Here is a 17,863-nt window from a genome sequence, read left to right as displayed (position 1 = left end):
GGTTGTCTGTTACGTGGTTTTCAGCAGAGCTTTTATGTTCACGTGTTACATCAGCGCACAGACTGACATCCTGGTGGTAAAGTTTACACAGCTCAAAGATCTTCAGGGCATTTTCTCTACTTCACATCACCAAACTCATTTGAGACCATCCTTTCCCACTCATATTGGCTCTGTCACTCATGTACACTCAGAGATGCATTAATCACACATTACCACACATTTCCTAAAAGTATTGTCAGGCTTTTCTGTAAATACAGCAGCATGATGTTCTAACATAAGATCAATTCAATTTGACAGGCAGGACTGGAAACAAATAAGATGTTTCAATTGCCTACGAGATCCACTCTTTTCAATTAATTTAAAAGGTCATGTCAATAAGAGGAGCTTGCCACAGGTTTTGTTCCCACAATCAACGTATTGTTATTGCGGTTATTATTTGTGTCAGAATACAGAAACATTATGATCATGATTTCAATTTCAAATATGTTAATCTAAACTAGTAGGGGTGTTTTAATAGCCTCTTCTCTCTCTTCATTTTCTGGATACAGGCATCCGTTTCATCTTGGGAGGAGACTGGACTTCTTATTCACATTTTTGTAGAACACAATGAAAACTACCTACTACTAGAAACTTACTACGCTACCAATAATCCCTTCTAAACTGGTTGTACTCTATTACAGTTGCACCACTATTGCAGTGGTACTCTAAATGGTACATTTAAACAAATCTGCTGGACATGGGTGCCAGTTCATAGATATATGCCGTGATTCATGAAATTAGGGTCCTGATATAGTCTTCCAAGTAGATGGGTTGGCATGGATTCTGACATTACCCTGCCCTTTAGAAATCAATGTCAAATGTTGGTAGTAATCCTTGAGACAAGGTCTAAACATTTCCTCAACATGGTATTGTATTTGTCCTCCACAGGTGCAGAAACCTCACTTATCCTTTAAACCTCCCTCAAGTGAGCATTGTGTTCATTTTTGTGAATGAAGCCTTTTCCGTCATCTTGCGGTCCATTCACTCTGCCATCAACCGGACACCCTCCAACCTCCTCAAAGAGATCATCCTGGTAGACGACAACAGCAATAACAGTAAGCAGCCTTATTTTCTTACAGAGTAATTTACCTCTTGTTAAACCCCGAGTTATGACAGCTTAGCAACTACAACAAGGTGATCACGTGTTGGATTTCCTAACATGATGAAGTGGCGTGCATGGGGTTGCAGTAGTGAGGTAATCTGCACTTAAAGAATTTGAGTGTTTTTTTTTTGTTTTTTTACCTAAAAACACAAGAGCAAAAACTGAAATAAGAGATTACACGGTGAGTTTATCTGCTCTTTGTGAATGTCAGATTTAAAACAACAATCTTACATGTTCTCTATCATACTAATAATAGCGTTAGCTGTACAGTGCAATACAAGAACACCACGGAACGACTGGTAATGATGATATTAGTCTGGGACATTTCAGCTTTAGCCTCAGTCTTTTAGCATGCTCACATTGATATATCCATCAAGTTCATATTTAACATGTGTAAAACACCCTATTCAGGAATCTTTGTTTCACAAAAAGTAAGCTGAAAAAAAATAAATAAACAAACTCAAGAAGCTATTGTTAGCTTAATTAACCAGCTAGCTACATCTGCTCAAATCTGATTCCAATGTAAATGTGTTATCTTCGCGCAAGGAGACCTATAGTCTACATCTGTAGTTCTCAAATGGGCAAGTTCTTGAACTGAATTATACATATTTTATATTAAATCAGACACTGATGGCACAGCGCTGTGTATTACATTGTTTTTTTAACCAAAAATGCTTTGCATTGGTTAAGGGGTACTTGGCTGAACAAAAAATTCCACAGGGGGTACATCACTGAAAAAAGGTTAAGAATCACTGATCTACATATCCTTGCCTCAAGTATGGAGAAATATTTATCTATAATATTAACTGCTCCTCTGGCCTCCAAACCTCTTGAGAGTTTTTAATTAGGGGCTGTGCTCAGTGGATTTTACCAATAGATGAATAACACTAATTAGCTGCAAAGTCAGGAAATATGCCCAAGGCACATAACAATCCAAGCAAGTTGATGATGTTTTTGTATATATCTTGTCTGTATTTGAAACCCTCATTTTAACATCTATATGTATTGGATGCATTGCAGACCGTGTCAGGTTGAAAAGATGTTTTTGATTTCGATCTCAATGTTTAACTGCTGAGCTCTGTTCACTTGTTACTACTGAGATGATTGACATTTGAGATCACTGATGGGTGGCTTAAGTCTGCCATGCAAGGCACAAGCAATAGACTTGAAGTCACCTGTGAAAGGTAGACATGGTAATCTACAGTGCACAACTTAATTAACTACATTATACAGGCAGAAAGACTATAAAAAGGGTATGATACTCTGCCAAAGTAATTTATAGGCAATACACTTTTAAATGGCGTGTGCTGCCGGTAACAAGACTAAGACAGCCATTACAGGCAATGGGAAATACTGATATTGAGAAAAATGTTTTCCAAAGTCAATAATGCAAAACATGTAGCATTGCCTGTGGCCTGATGGAACAGAATATAGATCCCTGTAGTTTGTATTGGTAGCTTATCTCAACATGCTGGGATAAGAGGGATGAGTCTCCCTCCGGTTGTTATTGAACACACATTTTAATATATTCAAAATATCTGTTAAAAAATGTAAAGCTGAAACCCCCAAAGTTTGCTCTCATTTGCACATTATTGAATTAGCACTTTAGAACCCCAAAACATTTATATTTCATCACATAATTGAGAGCCCTGGAGCAGTTGCCTTTAGCTACTTCAGGGACCCAAGTCACGCGTTGACATTTTGCTGATAGCATTTCCCCCTGTTTGCCTGAGCACTCAGTCACACTGCGTCTGAAATGCCTGGTGTTATCATTATCACCGCGACTGTGAATCTTATCTGTGCTAAATGTCGTTAGCCAGTTGACCTGTGATGCTGCTGAGATTGTCGATGGGGTCATCGACCAGCTAACCTCCCGGGCATCCATAGCTTTACATTAGTCATCCACCACTGTCACACAGCTCACCTCTAAGAGCCATTAGCATGCAGGAGGACGTGCAGCCATCAAGGGAGAGAAGGGCAAATTGACCTGGCTGATTCCACCTTAATTGGATAATGTAAGCTGTGGCCCGAGAAGGGCTCATCTTTGTAAAAGTTAGGTTTTGAGAAAGATTCACTTATTAAACAGGCTGTCGGAGAACTTATGATTTCATACTTTAACTTAAATGATAATACAAAGGAGGTTTGTATAAGATGGAGGGTTGGACCAAGGATTGGATACAAGACTGGTAAAATATTGGATGAAGAGTGAGTTATCATTTGGATATTTTAAACACAGATTTAGTCAGAAATTGCCAAGTGGTGTAGTGCAAACTACATAGCAACTGTTAGACCTGTATCAAAGCCAGTTTGCCATCTGTTGTGCAAGAAATAACGCCTGTGTGTTGAGAAATGGTGTTTAGTTTGACATTCATGAAGAGAACATACAGTTCTTGTTGCTTAGACAGACAAGCTCAATTTAGACTAGTAGTGGAAAATATCTAAGTAGATTTACTCAAGTACTGTACTTAAGTACATCGACAACTTTGAGGTACTTTGCTTGAGTATTTCAATTTTCTTCTACTCCAATATACTTGAAAGGCTAATATTGGATTTCACTGGATCCGTTTGGTAACTTAAGTTACTTGCACATTTAGATTACTAAATATATCAAATACATTAAGATGTAATATTATTGGTTTAAATATGATACAGCTGATGTGATGGAGTAATTTAAATTAGTCCTACCTTTACCAGATGCAACATCAAACGGATTAAACATCCATAACTATAACACAGATTGCACATTATTCTTAAATGTGCTATTCTGCATGATGAGTACTTTGGTTTTGGTACTTTAAGTATATTTTGATGCTGGTACTTTTTAAGCATGGCCAGCTATTAACATTTTGGGTTTACTGCCAGACTGCACAGTGATGTTAGAAACCTGTTTGCTTGTTATTTTAGTGTGACGCCTTTCTAAAGCCCACTGCTTTCCAGCAAAGCTTCAGCATCCTGAAAGATTGATGATCGTTGGCCATCAGCCATTTCTTGTGTAATGAACTGTGCTTTATTATCATTTGTTATGAGACGTAACACATCATCATTCTTATTTTCAATTCACACACACATCAGAATGTCTTAATTGTTGATGGATACAATTGATTACAGCTACAGTATGCATGAGTAACTACAGTAGCTTTCCTTTATGTAAAATTAAGAGTCCAAAGGGAAGAAATATTTCTATTATATATGCTAGAGCTTGTAACACAAGGGATCAGCCCTGATTTGTTGTTCTGAGTCCTTCTGCTTTAACTTCTGGATATCTAATCAAGGGCAGATGTACACTGGGGATGTCTGTTTGCATTTGATCATGAAGAACAAGAAACTGACCACTGCAGGCTCTCCTAAAAGGGAAAGTATCATACTTAATATACATGTAGTATTAAATTGTATCTTGCTTTCACAGTTATGTTTATGACTCTTTATACTAACTATTAACATGGGGCCTATTTATACCTGCCCAGTTCTTTTGTTCTTAGTTAGTCTGTCGTAATTTATGTTTGGAGGGCCGTCTACCTGTGTCCGTACCTGCTGCTTTCCGTTGCTGCTCCATCCAGCTTGTAAGCTTTGTTAAATTAAATCATTGCACTGTTTTTGTTGCTTCCTTGTCTGCATTTGGGTCCATCCCCTGTGGTCTGCTTTTCAGATCCTGACAGTTGCAAATAGTTTAAGTATTATTCTGTTCCGTCATGGACCAGCAGCATCCACTATAATGATAAGTGAAACAATCTGATGCTGATATATTAAAACAAAATAATTGTAGTGTAGTAATTGTCTCTGCTGACTTCACTTTTCATTGACTTTAACTTTAATAACTTTTTATTGAATCAAGATGCCATACGTAGTTTATTGTCAACAGTAAACTTGTATATATGAATGTGACATACAATACAGTTTACTGTTGCATACCTGTCAAAAACGTCAAAAATATTGACCAAAAAAAAACATTGACATCCTAATGTTCCACATATAGGTAAAGATAATAACTTTTTCCCAACCTCTGAAGGGGTTGCTAATGAAAAAATATGAGATTAAATCATTTATATTTTATATTTGTGCATTTTATATTGCAATTCATTGCTGTAGATGCGCTGATTAATATTTGCTGTCAGAACTATTTACACGTGACAAGTGCAAAAATAAGGTTGCTGAAAAATATAGAAATTTGCATTTAAATATATCAGTTCTGATGCAGAATGTTGCTGTGCATATAGTGTGTGATGGGACTGTACAGAATATGTGTGTGTTTGGGGAAAAAAGTGCTTCTTTAATTATATTTTGTGTGGTTGAAAGACACAGATAAGCAGTACATCCATTGTCTGTAAATTATCAGAACTATTTTTTTTAAAGGGGTTTGGAATATCAAACCCTTCTCTACTTTATAAATCGACTCACCCTGCCTGTAAAGAAGCCAGCCACAGCATGATTTCACGGCGGATGCTTTCTGTCTGGTTGCACCCGCTCCCCATTCCCTTTAAACTCGAAAGGTACTGGCTGTTAAAGTGAAATAGTGAGAACAGAGCCAAAGGTGATTTATACAAGGGATGATGAAACGCAGTGCTGATGAAAGTTTTATTTTTCTTTCCAGCAGTACACAGTTGATAGCAGGCCAAAGATAGAGAGTTGTTGTGCATCTGACGTGGGAACCGGACATGCCTCGTAGAATTAGTGGCAACTGCTCGAGATGCCCCGACAGTGGACCGGAAGTGCCGCTACGTAATTAGTGGCATCTGAGGTGGAAACCGGACATGCCTCTACAAAGTGCCGGTGCCACGATTTGAGCTCGCTCCTACGCGGCCCTTAAAAAAAACATTAACCAGCCTTAGCTTGAATTTTTTTTCTTGTTGAACCACAAAGGAAACCTCTAATACATTGCTGTCATTTACTGTATGTTTGAGAGAAGGTGCAGAAATATTGCATCCACTCATTACATGTGGGGCAACTATGATTATTTTTCATATAAGTAGCAATGACTCTCTCATCCTGCAGGGTATGAGTCATCATACAATATATAGCTGAGTAATAACTGAATAAACCTTGAAGCCAAACATTAGACCCAACGGACTTCCTCCATCATCTCACCCAATGTTTTGAGAAGCATTGCAGGCTAAGTCCTCAATATTGCAAAATCCCGTTATGATTGAAGCTCTATGACGGTCTGCAGTGCTGGCTCAATATGCTGCCTCTTTGGTCCAGTGATCAAAGCAGTGAAGCAGTGAGTACGTTTGGGCTCCCACCAAAGAAATACTGCCTACTGGAGGAGGACATGATGGCATCTTGTGGGTGGAAGTTTGCTCACAACTTCACTCACTTATCACTCATCTCATATGGGGACTTCAAAAACTCTTCAGATATTGACGTTGAGTGTGCGTGTGTGTTTTTGTAGATGAGCTGAAAGAGAAGCTGCAGGATTTTGTGTCTGAGACTAACAGACAGCATCCAGGATTCATCAAGATGGTGCGTCATGCCAAGCAGGAGGGTCTGATCCGGTCCAGAGTGAGCGGGTGGAGGGCTGCTACTGCCCCAGTTGTTGCCCTGTTTGATGCCCACGTCGAATTCAACGTTGGCTGGTGAGTCACTGACAATGAGACCGGCACTAGGTTAGCTCTGCCCAACACAAGAGCACTCATTCTTGAGTCACATAACTCTGTGTTGATTTAAGGAAAAAATATTTCATTTAAATACAAAGACTGTAGCTCGGCTCTTTTCCTCTCTTCCTCATACTCGACCGGATAACTCCGCAGTCTCTCCTAAATCTGACAAGAGAAACTTTTCCTTTTATTGAGGTGGTTTTATTTCCTCATTTTACAAATGTCTCATTAAAATTCGGAAACTGTATCTGATTTTTTGATCCATACATTTTAAACTATAGTTCATTCCAGGAATTTGCTTATTTGCTTCATTGACAAAAATAAGGTTGTATTATGCAACCAGTTATCTTAACTTAGTTTAAAGACTAGAAACCGGGTGAAACGGGTAACGGGTTCTGACTTAAGGTAATAACATTGAAACAAACAACATACAAAAGAATGTTTTAGTTCGAGAGCTTTAGGGCGCAGATAAGCAGATTTTGTCACCTTTCATCACCTTTGGACAGAGATAGGGCCCTGTTCCTCGTACGTGGTTCAACAAAGTCGATCAAATGTCCTGTTATCCAGCTTAACCTAACGAGATGATTGACTATAGGATATGTCGGTTCCACAAAGGTGGATCCTCCCTCAAACGGTCTTGTTCAGACATCAGTTCTCAGGATAACTGTGCGTACCCGCTCCTCTTCAGAAGGGAGAAAAGTTGAATACCAAATTCGTGATGTTCTCTTTCTACAATGGAAAATAAGATCAGAGAAACAGCATCTCTTTTCTCCGCTGATGAGCAGAAGATGATCATGACTACATATGATTAATTTAAATCCATAATGGCAAAATCTAATGGTGCGTTCACATTCACAGTAAATATTCGCAACACTTCCTGTTGTAAATGCAACATAACGCATAACACGAGTCACTTAAGCACTGCAAAATATTAGACAGGTAAATGTGTCAGTGTTGGGGAAATGTATCGGCTAATTTTAAGTGCCTCATAACCCAAATCAATCAGATTATATGTATTTAATATGTGCCTGTTAGTAGTAGTATACCAATTTGTATATGAGTATATATGTACTGTATGCGCGTATCATGTACTATATATGTGTATATTCATGTGTGTGTGTGTCGATCACCATAAAACTAGGAGTTTGAATATGTGTATGGGTGGATAAGTATGTATGTATTATTCATAATCAGAAATTCAATCAATTGAAGTAGTGATAAGTATTTTTATCCACTGTAATCATGTTCTAATATAATGATATGTATGGTACACTAATATAATTATGAGTGCTTTCAACACATCCATAGGTTTCTTAAGCGCTAAATAAACATTACGATTAGCACGGCATGCAGCGGCTTCCACGATGTTCTCCGCATCGCGGACACAAACATGTACCATTCACAAAAAAGCGGACTGTGGCCTTATGCTGTTTTTACACAATTTTTACACTGTGATCCAGTCTGCATATACAGTGTGTGTTGTGTACAGTAGGTGAGACGGACAGCGCTCGGCTGCACCGGTGTTTAATGTACGGCTCCAGAAAGTATCGTAAATAAATGAGTCCTTGTCGGCACATAGCGAAAATCCTGATCTACGTCAAATTATTCTGGAAATTATCCAACTATATCAGTAAACCACGTAAGAGGAACAGGGCCCTGGCTCCATGTCATGTCTTTATACGAAGCTAAGCTAATACTCTCCTTGCTGTAGCTTCATATTTATCATACCGACAGACGAGTGATACTAAGTTTCCAAACCATATAAAACCATATAGAACCATATAAATGTTTATATTCTGAATTAGTTTCCTGCATGAATCTATTTTGATCTCTGTCGCCACAAATTAACTAAATGTAATCTGAAGTGTGTTGTGCATGTTTTATTTTTTCATATTTTATATCTTATCAGATGGGGAACAATGGTTTGTCAGACTAATAAATTGGATTGAATTAATCTTGTGTATAGTGAAATTGTTTTTAAAAAAAGGCGGGCATGATTACAAAGGTAATGGAGAGAACCTGTCAAAACAAATACTTAGTCAAATTACTTTGTCTTTCCATATTTGAAGGGCTGAACCAATTCTGCAGAGAATTCAAGAAGACAGAACCCGCATAATCTCCCCATCGTTTGATAACATCAAGTACGACACGTTTGAGATTGAAGAGTATCCGCTGTCTGCCCAGGGCTTTGACTGGGAGCTGTGGTGTCGCTACCTCAACCCACCCAAGTCCTGGTGGCACAATGGCAACAAGACTGCACCAATCCTGTAAGTAAACACCAGATATCTTAGTAGCCTAAATCAAATAATACAACTATGTTATAAATGTTTTGCTGGACAGCAGCAAAGCGGGGGGACCGGCACAAATCAGGGGGGATGAGTGGTCGTCCCGTTACCACAAGGTAGCCGGCTCGATCCCCAGTCCCCCCGCAGTTCACACGTCAATGTGTCTCTGAGCGAGACACCCAACCCCCGCCTCCCCCCCGGGCGCCCCACAGAGCGGCCCACTGCCCCCCAATCAAGGATGGACTAAATGCAGAGAAGAATTTTCCCAAGGGGATTAATCAAGTGCAGGTTTCTTTTCTTTTTTCTTTTCTTTGCTACAGCAATCAACGTCTGATCCACATCCGCAACACATAAATGGTGTTCTTTTTTGTATCAATTTGTGTTTTTTTCATCCTATATTTGAAGGTCATTTTGAGTATTGAGAATGTTGTCTCTGAGAGAGATGGCAAATGCTCTCAAAACAGAGATGTGTTGTCATGTGTTGTTGATCAGAGCAAAGAGAAAACTAGCACTCAAGTTGATAAATGGTAGTAAATGTAGTTTCAGTTTGACAATTTATAAATTCTGCAACTCCACAAGACACAAGCAGTGCAAACAAAGTATTCAGATAATCTACTTAAACTACTACTAGAACTTAAAGATAACAATACTACTCTGTGAAAATACTCTGTAACATGTAAAATTCTTGCTTTCAAGATTTTACTCTTATAAGAGCACAAAAGTATTGACAGCTATGTTCCTGAAGTGGTGAAGTAAAGCTACATGTTTGGCCAAAAGGGTCCATTTCAGAGAGTTATATAATTATATATTTTATCCTTGGAAAAATGAATTACATAATTAATAAGTAAGATATATATATATATAATATATTACCCTGGAGATGTACTGGAATAAAAGTTTAAAGTAATATGAAATGGAAATATTCCTTACATAAAGTACAGTACTTCTGTTAATGTACTTAAGTTACTTTCCACCACTAGACCCACATTCCTGTGTCTTGCTTCTTGACTGCTGAGTAAAATGAGCATCAACTTCGGCCCTGGAGGCAAAACAAAGTCTCCCCTGTGCTTCCCAACCACCGACTGGAAGCTGCAGCAGAAAAGTTATCTTGCCATGTTTTCTGTGAGACTAACATTTGAGACTGTGGGCATGTTCATTATTGTCATGGGATGCAACCTCGGCCTGGTCTGTTCAACTAAGTAATGAAAACCACAGCCTGCCTGTGCATTTGCAAGTGACTCAAATAGGACAACACACTGGAGATAAGTAATACAGACCAACATGTTAAAAATAATAGATAATACTGTTGAATATATTAAATTAAAGGTGCAGTGAGCGATTCTAATCCAATACACTGTTTGTCAAATACATAGCAAATATCTCCTCACACGTCAAAGTGGCTTGAACCGAGTTACACAACGCTATTCCATCCAGTCAGCAACAGGGGCGTGAGTGTAAAGGACAAGGTAAAGGCCATGGATGTATTAGGACAAAGGCAGAGGAAGCGTGAGGAGTAGTAAATCTAAAGGGGGTCATTTGTTTCCGTGTTCAAATGATCTTTTTCCACAGAGCACTTCAAAGCAATATTTACTTATTGGACTCAAACATAGCTTCACCATGTCATGTGATATGCTACTTCTGTTCACTTTCAGAACAATTGATCCAGAGACATGAACGTTGAATTGACAGGAATTATAATTTGTCCACAATATAGCAGACTGACCATACGTGGCCAAGCTATATACTAGGCTTCCATCTTAAGTAACAAATGTCAGCACTGCTGAAAGGGTCATTTGTGTAGCATTGATGAACGAGCTATATCTTGTCACGGTCACATTTTAAACTTTTCCTCGCTGTTACTGTGGCAATTCTGCCAAGCAAACTTAACTTGCAAAAGACAAACAAAACTAATCTTTATAATCTTTTATCCCCCCAGGAGTCCGGCCCTGATTGGCTGCTTCGTAGTGGATAGGCTGTACTTTGAGGAGATTGGTTTGCTGGATGAGGGGATGGAGGTGTACGGGGGAGAAAATGTGGAGCTGGGCATAAGGGTGAGTAATAATGTCAGCCTGAGGCCATGGGCCATTGTTTATCCAGGTAAAGTGTGGGAAATGAACTATGATAATGGGACTTAATGGCTGTTGGGATCAAGGTCACTGAGAGCCCCATTGAAAAAGTGTCATTTGGCTACAAACGATGTGGCCTGTGCATTTAAAAAAAAATGGTATGCAGGTGTAGTGACAGTAATTTAACAGATGAAAAGTAGAGCTATTTAGCGTGTAGGATGTCCAGCCAACAGTGACACTCGGGCCATAGGTTCTTAGTGAAGACAAAAGTAAATATCTTATTGACAAAACAATGTAACTTCAAGGTCCATTCAGCAGATGTTCTGAAGCTTTTGATCACATCAGATGATGTTCATCAGCAGTACTTTAAACCTTGAAAGTATATAGTTTAATGTTAAATAATTAAACTGGTCACCGCAGTCTTTAGCAGACATTACTCAAAAAGCTGTAAATAGTGCGATTGCTTGGAACTATTGTTTAGTTACGGACGAATACCCATTTGGTGCTAAAGTGAGTATTTACAGCAGCAGGACAGTGGTTAAGGGATTGAGTCAAAGTGATTGACTGGCATTCTGTCTCAAATGTACACTGTCTCTCCCCGGCTCCAGCCCTCGAGACCTTGTAAAGCATATGCAGCCACAGATGATCAATGGATTTTATCCATTTAGTAAACCGTTTATTGGAATTATCTGTACTCTATATTTATTTTCCATCATGAAACTGATCAAAGTCCTATCCACACTGTCAAATTACTTAATATATGTTTTAAATGTTCTCTGTTGACCTACACATCTTTCCAATATAGGGAATCTAGAGATATCTAGATAATCTGCATGAAATACCTATAACGGGTCATTTTTTTATCTCCCAACAACGTTATTTATTGACAAGAGTGGAGGCCACAGTGGCGCTGTCGTTATATCAGGCTTCGACGAGACATGGACAACATTTGTGAATCGGATCAATTCATTGATGGTTTTGGTCTCTTTGTGGGATTTGTTGACAAATATTAAATATTATTAAACAGGGTACCACAATAAAACAATGTTTACATGAACAACACAGGAGGAAATTAATCAATACTAATTAATTCTGGAGTCTGACTGATCACCTTCATCCCCTTGTGATCCCACTGAAGCACATGTGAGAGTCGTAGGACTCAAAGCCACCGTTACTGTTAGCAGTGATGTGTGAAGAGAGCACCGACATCGTTCAGAGCCGATAGACGCACTGTGTATGTACCGTGTTGCAGTCCTCTCACAGTGGATAAAAACTCGGATAAAACTCTGTTGATGTGATATGGTGTTAAGCTAAGCGGTACCACAAGCAGATGGGCCAGAGAAAGAACGAACCTCCACAGGGAAACCTAATGATAGCATACATTAATGCAGCTATCAGCCTGTTCAATAACCGCAAGGAGTGAGGGACAACTCCTCTTCAGCTCCACACTGACTAGATTGCACTGAGAAAGAAATGAAGACAAGCTTACGTCGGGGCGTTGAATGTGAAAAGATCCATCCTCTAATGACAGAGATCCAATCATCAGTAAAAAAAAAAGCAAAAAAAGAAAAAGGCGATTAGTCCCATAAGTCATTTTCCTTCAGAAATGAAATGCTTTTGGAATTCTTGGCCCTGAACATAATAATTGCTTTCTCGCTGGACACATTGATGATGTTATCGCTTATATTAAAAACCGGGGTCCTATCCTTATGTATAAACAGTTTGAATAATCATTGTGCTTCATTGCACTGTAGTTTGAGTTCATTGTAACACTCGAGTTGTTTACTTGCTTGGTTGTGTTGGACTGAAGGAACTCGCCCTTGCCTGGAGGGTAATGTAGTTTAGAGTTCAGTATAGCTTTTGAAACAAAGGGTGACACAGTGAGCTGAGAGCTACAGCACAATGCTGGTGGACCTTGGCTCGGCCCCAGATTAGCAGTCCCATAGAGGCCCAGCATGGCCTGTCTGTCTGCAGCGTATTGGTCATGCCTTAAGACCACCTGCCAGCACACAGACTGGCTGCTGACGAATCCTCAGAGACACACTCAGACCAGGCCAACAGCTACAGGCTTTGGCTGAGGCTTGAAAGAGATGTCCTGGGGAGTGTGAGGGTGAAATGAGCCGCTGCTCTCCGTTCACATTTGGTCACAAAGTGGAAGTTGAATATTTCTATCATGATGTATAAGAATGGCCATTCTGATGAGGCACAAATGATGAGGTCACAAATTCTACATTTATTTGATGTGTTCTTTACATCCTCGTATGCATTAACGTGCAACTCAAGGCTTATATTTCCGTCACCCAACACAAGTACAAGAGAGGAGTACCCGAGCCCGACCCAAACCAGAACCAAAACACCCAAGACCCAACAGAGTCTTGTAAGTTTAAGCACTGAGTCTGTTACCCTGTCAGTGACCAGATTTTTTACTCTTTCTTACACCATTAAACCTGTGGACAACGGACAACTGTCTTCAGAGTCGTGATGTCAGGAAGAAGTTTATTGAACAAGGTGTCTCACAACACATATACTGAGGGCAGCATAAGTTTGATTCTAGCACTACATTAATGGCTGCAGCGAGAAAAAGCACATCACGTTAATCAGCTGCGGGTTCGACTGCTGAACAGAGTGGATGTGTTTCCCTTTCAATAGCTTTTCTTCCGGTTTTAGTCCTGAGCATTTATTCAAGAGAAACCTTGTGAATGCAGGGAATGTATGATGATATCATCTGTGGCAATAAATTGATGAAAGATAACGCCAGGTAGCTTGGTCCTTGTCCACTAAATCGTACAGTGCAGAATTAGAGCACCGACTGCCTGTTTGAGCTTCAAGTCACAGAGTGTTGATTTGTTTTTTCTTTTTACGAGATGGATGTGCAGAGAGCTGAAGATATAGTTTTGTGAGCCAATCACTCAAGTCAGATTGTATGGTGGAACAGAAAGTAAATTGGACAAGACCCTGACACCAAATTATAATACAAGTGATCTCCCAAAACACCTGTGAATACTGGGTGTTGTGCCAGTGAAGCACAGCATGGAACAATGCATCAAAAAAAACACTAAAGCAGACATCATTACTCTCAACCAGCAACATTGAAGGTTGAGTTGAGAAATGAGGATCATTGAGGGCTATAAAAAAACAATGTTGGGATTGGCATTGTGCACAGTTTTTATGGAAGTGGCATTAAAACACCATTACTGTCATAATAATGATTTACACATTAGATTTCACCCTAATATATGCAATTCATATTCAATATAGTTAACATGTATTATTAACTGTATAAGCTTTTTAAGTAGCAATATGAATATCACAGATAACGCATAGAATACATAGAAGACCAGGTCTTTACAGTGACACTTTATTCTGCTGCAATACTGCTGCAAAACAACTATGAATTAAACATCATTATCATCATGTAATGAACTCATCCACACTTTCAAAGTTGATGATCTATTACACAAGTACATTATAACTGCTGCACTTTAAAACGTGATAGAAATGTTTTATGTGAGGTCAGCATATAGTTCGATCGAGGGCATACATACAAATATACTCTACATATTTATAGCTCAGGTTCAACATATACAAAATCTCACAGCAGCAGTGATAAAACGTGATTATATCGAAATATGCTAAATCTATCTGTTAGCTTCTTATAACAAACTCTATTAACTTTAGCCTCTTAACGTATTTGTCTTAATCTCGGTATATTGTTAAAATAAGCTTAACATTTTAAAAACTAAAACAGAAAACATGACAATGTTCTCTCAGCATTAACAGTAATCATGAATAAATGACTGATGAACCGTCTCGGGCACATGTGTGAAGATCATAAAGTATTAAAGTGTGCTGCAAGGTACAACTGATTTTTAGTTCCATGTAATCACACAGTACTCGGTCCAAAAGTTGTACTATAATGATGCTGAGACTGTAATTGTAGAAGTGCAGAGAGTTTAATGACCAGTTTGCAGCTGAAAATCTATTTAACCCTGCTGTGTAATCTCACACTAACAGGACAATCAATGAGAAAGTCGACGGAGATAATAGGATTTAATATAGTAGCCCTTGAGTATTACTATAAGAAATATCACCGCTTTGTCCAATGAAAAATCAGCGTAGTTAAATATACTAACGCTATTAAAAGGATAATTCATATTGAACAAGGATGATAATTCATCGTAACCAGATTGATGCTTGGACTATTCCCTATAATGTACATAATAATTATATATTAGAGACATATTAACAGTAAACAGCTATGAGCTGCCAGACTTCTAACAAACAACAGTCCACTTACTTAACTCTGATGAGCTTCATTATTCTGGCTCATTTGTTTTCAAATTGATTTTAAAAGGGTTTTAATCGCCTACAAGGCTTTACATGGCAGCGCTCCAGAGTACATTGCTGACCTTTGTGTGTGTGCTGCTTTTAAAGCACATTATTAACCTTTGTTTCTGAAAAGTGCAATACAAATGAAGCTTGACATTATAACTGTATTGCAGCAACATAATGGTCATGGTTAACCACAGTGTCATTCCACATTACTGCAGACAAAGCTATTGTTATAGGACAAGCCTAAACGTTCTCAAAAAAACATTTATGAAGTGTGACTAAAGATATTTATCTACATCGAGGTATGATATAGTTTAGGTTGGATCAAATATACTATATAAAATGCTTATACATGGTTCATAAGTCTCTAGTACTGTTTTTCCTTTTCGCTATACCATTTAATTGAATTTATTCTTTATCTAAATTTCAAACCAGGCACTGGTACACCATACTGTCATAGAGTAGTTATTGAGTTGATTAATTTAAAAGATGGAGCTGATGTTGTGGCTTCCTTTCCGAACGTATAGCCATGAGCAGGAAGGGAGTGATATCTGAGTGATATCTGAGTGATATCATAGTAACATTGGAGGACCAAGTGAGGGTGAACACAGTGTGGCTCAGTGCGTTTTTTAAAGAAACTCTAGATTCAGCAGCAAAGAGTAAATACTGAAGCTTGAACAGGGATCCCCATGGGCTGGATGGATCAGATTTGACAGATCTGGTTTACGGCAAACCTGCTGGATCAGTTTTTGTGCGCAGTATTGACTTTGTGCAATGTTAACCCTTATTTCTTTTTCCACTCTTCTTTCTGTGATTTTCGTCCAGTATCTCTGAATTTCTCTGTGGACAATCTTTCTTCAGCCATCTCCATCTGATAACTTATTATTCATGGGCTCATTCTACCCTGCATACAGTTATATTTATTGCTTTGTGATAGAAGTGGATATGCCTGAATTTACATATTTATGCCCTCAAATAAACATCTTACAGAAGGTGGCATACTCTTCAAATTCACACAGCTCCAGGTAACTACAATATTTAAGTGCAAGTATAAAAATGTAGCGTCAAATTGGATTCTTTATTATCTTGAGCAAAATCTAGTGTTTTCATTAATGTATTATTGAAATAATAAATAAATAATCAAATATCTCATGATGTTATGTAGACAAAGAGGAGCTTATGAAGGTTATTGTGTAGACAGAGCATTTGCTTGATGATTGTGTGAAATGTTTCACCCCTGAAGGTGTTATTCTGTGTGCAGGAAGTTGTGTATAACCTGTGTGAATGTGTGTACCACATTCACACTTCTTTGTACTGATGACACTTGTGAGGAGAAAGAAGGCTGCTTAGATTGAAAAATAAATCAAGTCCCTTGTCAAAAAGATATTCTGTTCCATGTTGATTCAGTTACACGTCAAGACAACAAAACTGCTTGTCGGTGTGCAGATTGCAGGCTTTTAATATTTGGTAATAACCAGCTCTCAAGTGGTTGCAACCGGGGGGCTTCCTCAGTACAAATGTGTCAAGATATACTTCAATTCTTTATAGTGTTACTTTTGCAGATGGAATTAGTCGATTGCATATCCTTCACCTCGACACTTGAAGTCTTTTTCAAAAGATTTAGACGAGATTTGCAGCACAAGCAATGTTGGGGTCTTACGTTTTTTGAAACATGGCTCAACAGCTCTGTTAATGATGCTGAGATAGAACTAGAAAACTATACAGCCATTAGGGAAAGACAGGAAAGCAAAGGACTTTGTGTTTATAGATAAAGTTTAGTGTAAATTAGAGACAGGCACTGTATTACCTAAATCGTATCCAGGCCCAGCTTTTTACAGACCCCCAGATGTTAGCGCTGTTAGCACCGTTAGCTATTAGCTGCCAGCAACATGTTGAGAGCTGTTGAGAGACAATCAAAAATGCTTTCAATCTCAGATATTGCACCTTTAAGTCTGAGATGATTATGATTGAAGACTTTAACAGCAATGTCCCAAATATATATATATATATTTGTTTGCCATCTATTTGATTTTTATTGCCGGATTACACAGTTCACTAAACATCATTAATGTAGTTCTTCTATCAGGCCAATTCAAGATTTAATAAAGCTGGGTTATTGACGAAGTGATCCTTTTTATTTCAGCACACCGAAAATTCAGAAATGAATCATCACAACTCAGTCAAAGTCATGTCTCTTAAGTACAACAGCAGTGAGGTACAAGATCTTTAAGGGATATGAATTAGTCTCCAGTTTTTAAATATGCAATAGTTAATAAAGCTTTAATAAATCTCCTTTGACTGATACCTCTCTCAACCTAACAGTTCACAGTCAAAGTAGGTATTGTGGCATCTTATAGATGGATGGATGGATGGATGGATGGATGGAACGATCCCCTATAGGAAATCTAGAGTTGTGCAGAGAGCTAACATATCTTGGATCTTCAAAGG

At 38.5% G+C, this 17,863-nt stretch overlaps 1 protein-coding gene across 1 annotated transcript in view; it reads left to right on the top strand.

The window, feature by feature from the left end:
• Nucleotides 1-17,863, top strand: part of galnt18b (UDP-N-acetyl-alpha-D-galactosamine:polypeptide N-acetylgalactosaminyltransferase 18b) — a 65,761-nt gene that overhangs the window by 27,833 nt on the left and 20,065 nt on the right. Inside the window, exons 3-6 of the mRNA XM_068595964.1 lie at nucleotides 928-1,094; nucleotides 6,528-6,711; nucleotides 8,802-8,999; nucleotides 10,954-11,068. Coding sequence (XP_068452065.1) covers nucleotides 928-1,094; nucleotides 6,528-6,711; nucleotides 8,802-8,999; nucleotides 10,954-11,068 — 664 coding nt within the window. The remainder of the gene's footprint in view (nucleotides 1-927; nucleotides 1,095-6,527; nucleotides 6,712-8,801; nucleotides 9,000-10,953; nucleotides 11,069-17,863) is intronic.

Source organism: Clinocottus analis, unplaced genomic scaffold (genome assembly GCF_023055335.1).
Source record: "Clinocottus analis isolate CAN_PGR_092001 unplaced genomic scaffold, fCliAna1.0.p SCAF_33, whole genome shotgun sequence".
Classification (NCBI taxonomy): Eukaryota; Metazoa; Chordata; class Actinopteri; order Perciformes; family Cottidae; genus Clinocottus; species Clinocottus analis.
The sequence above is the reverse complement of the archived record's forward strand: the minus strand, read 5'-3'. Positions and strand labels throughout refer to the sequence as shown.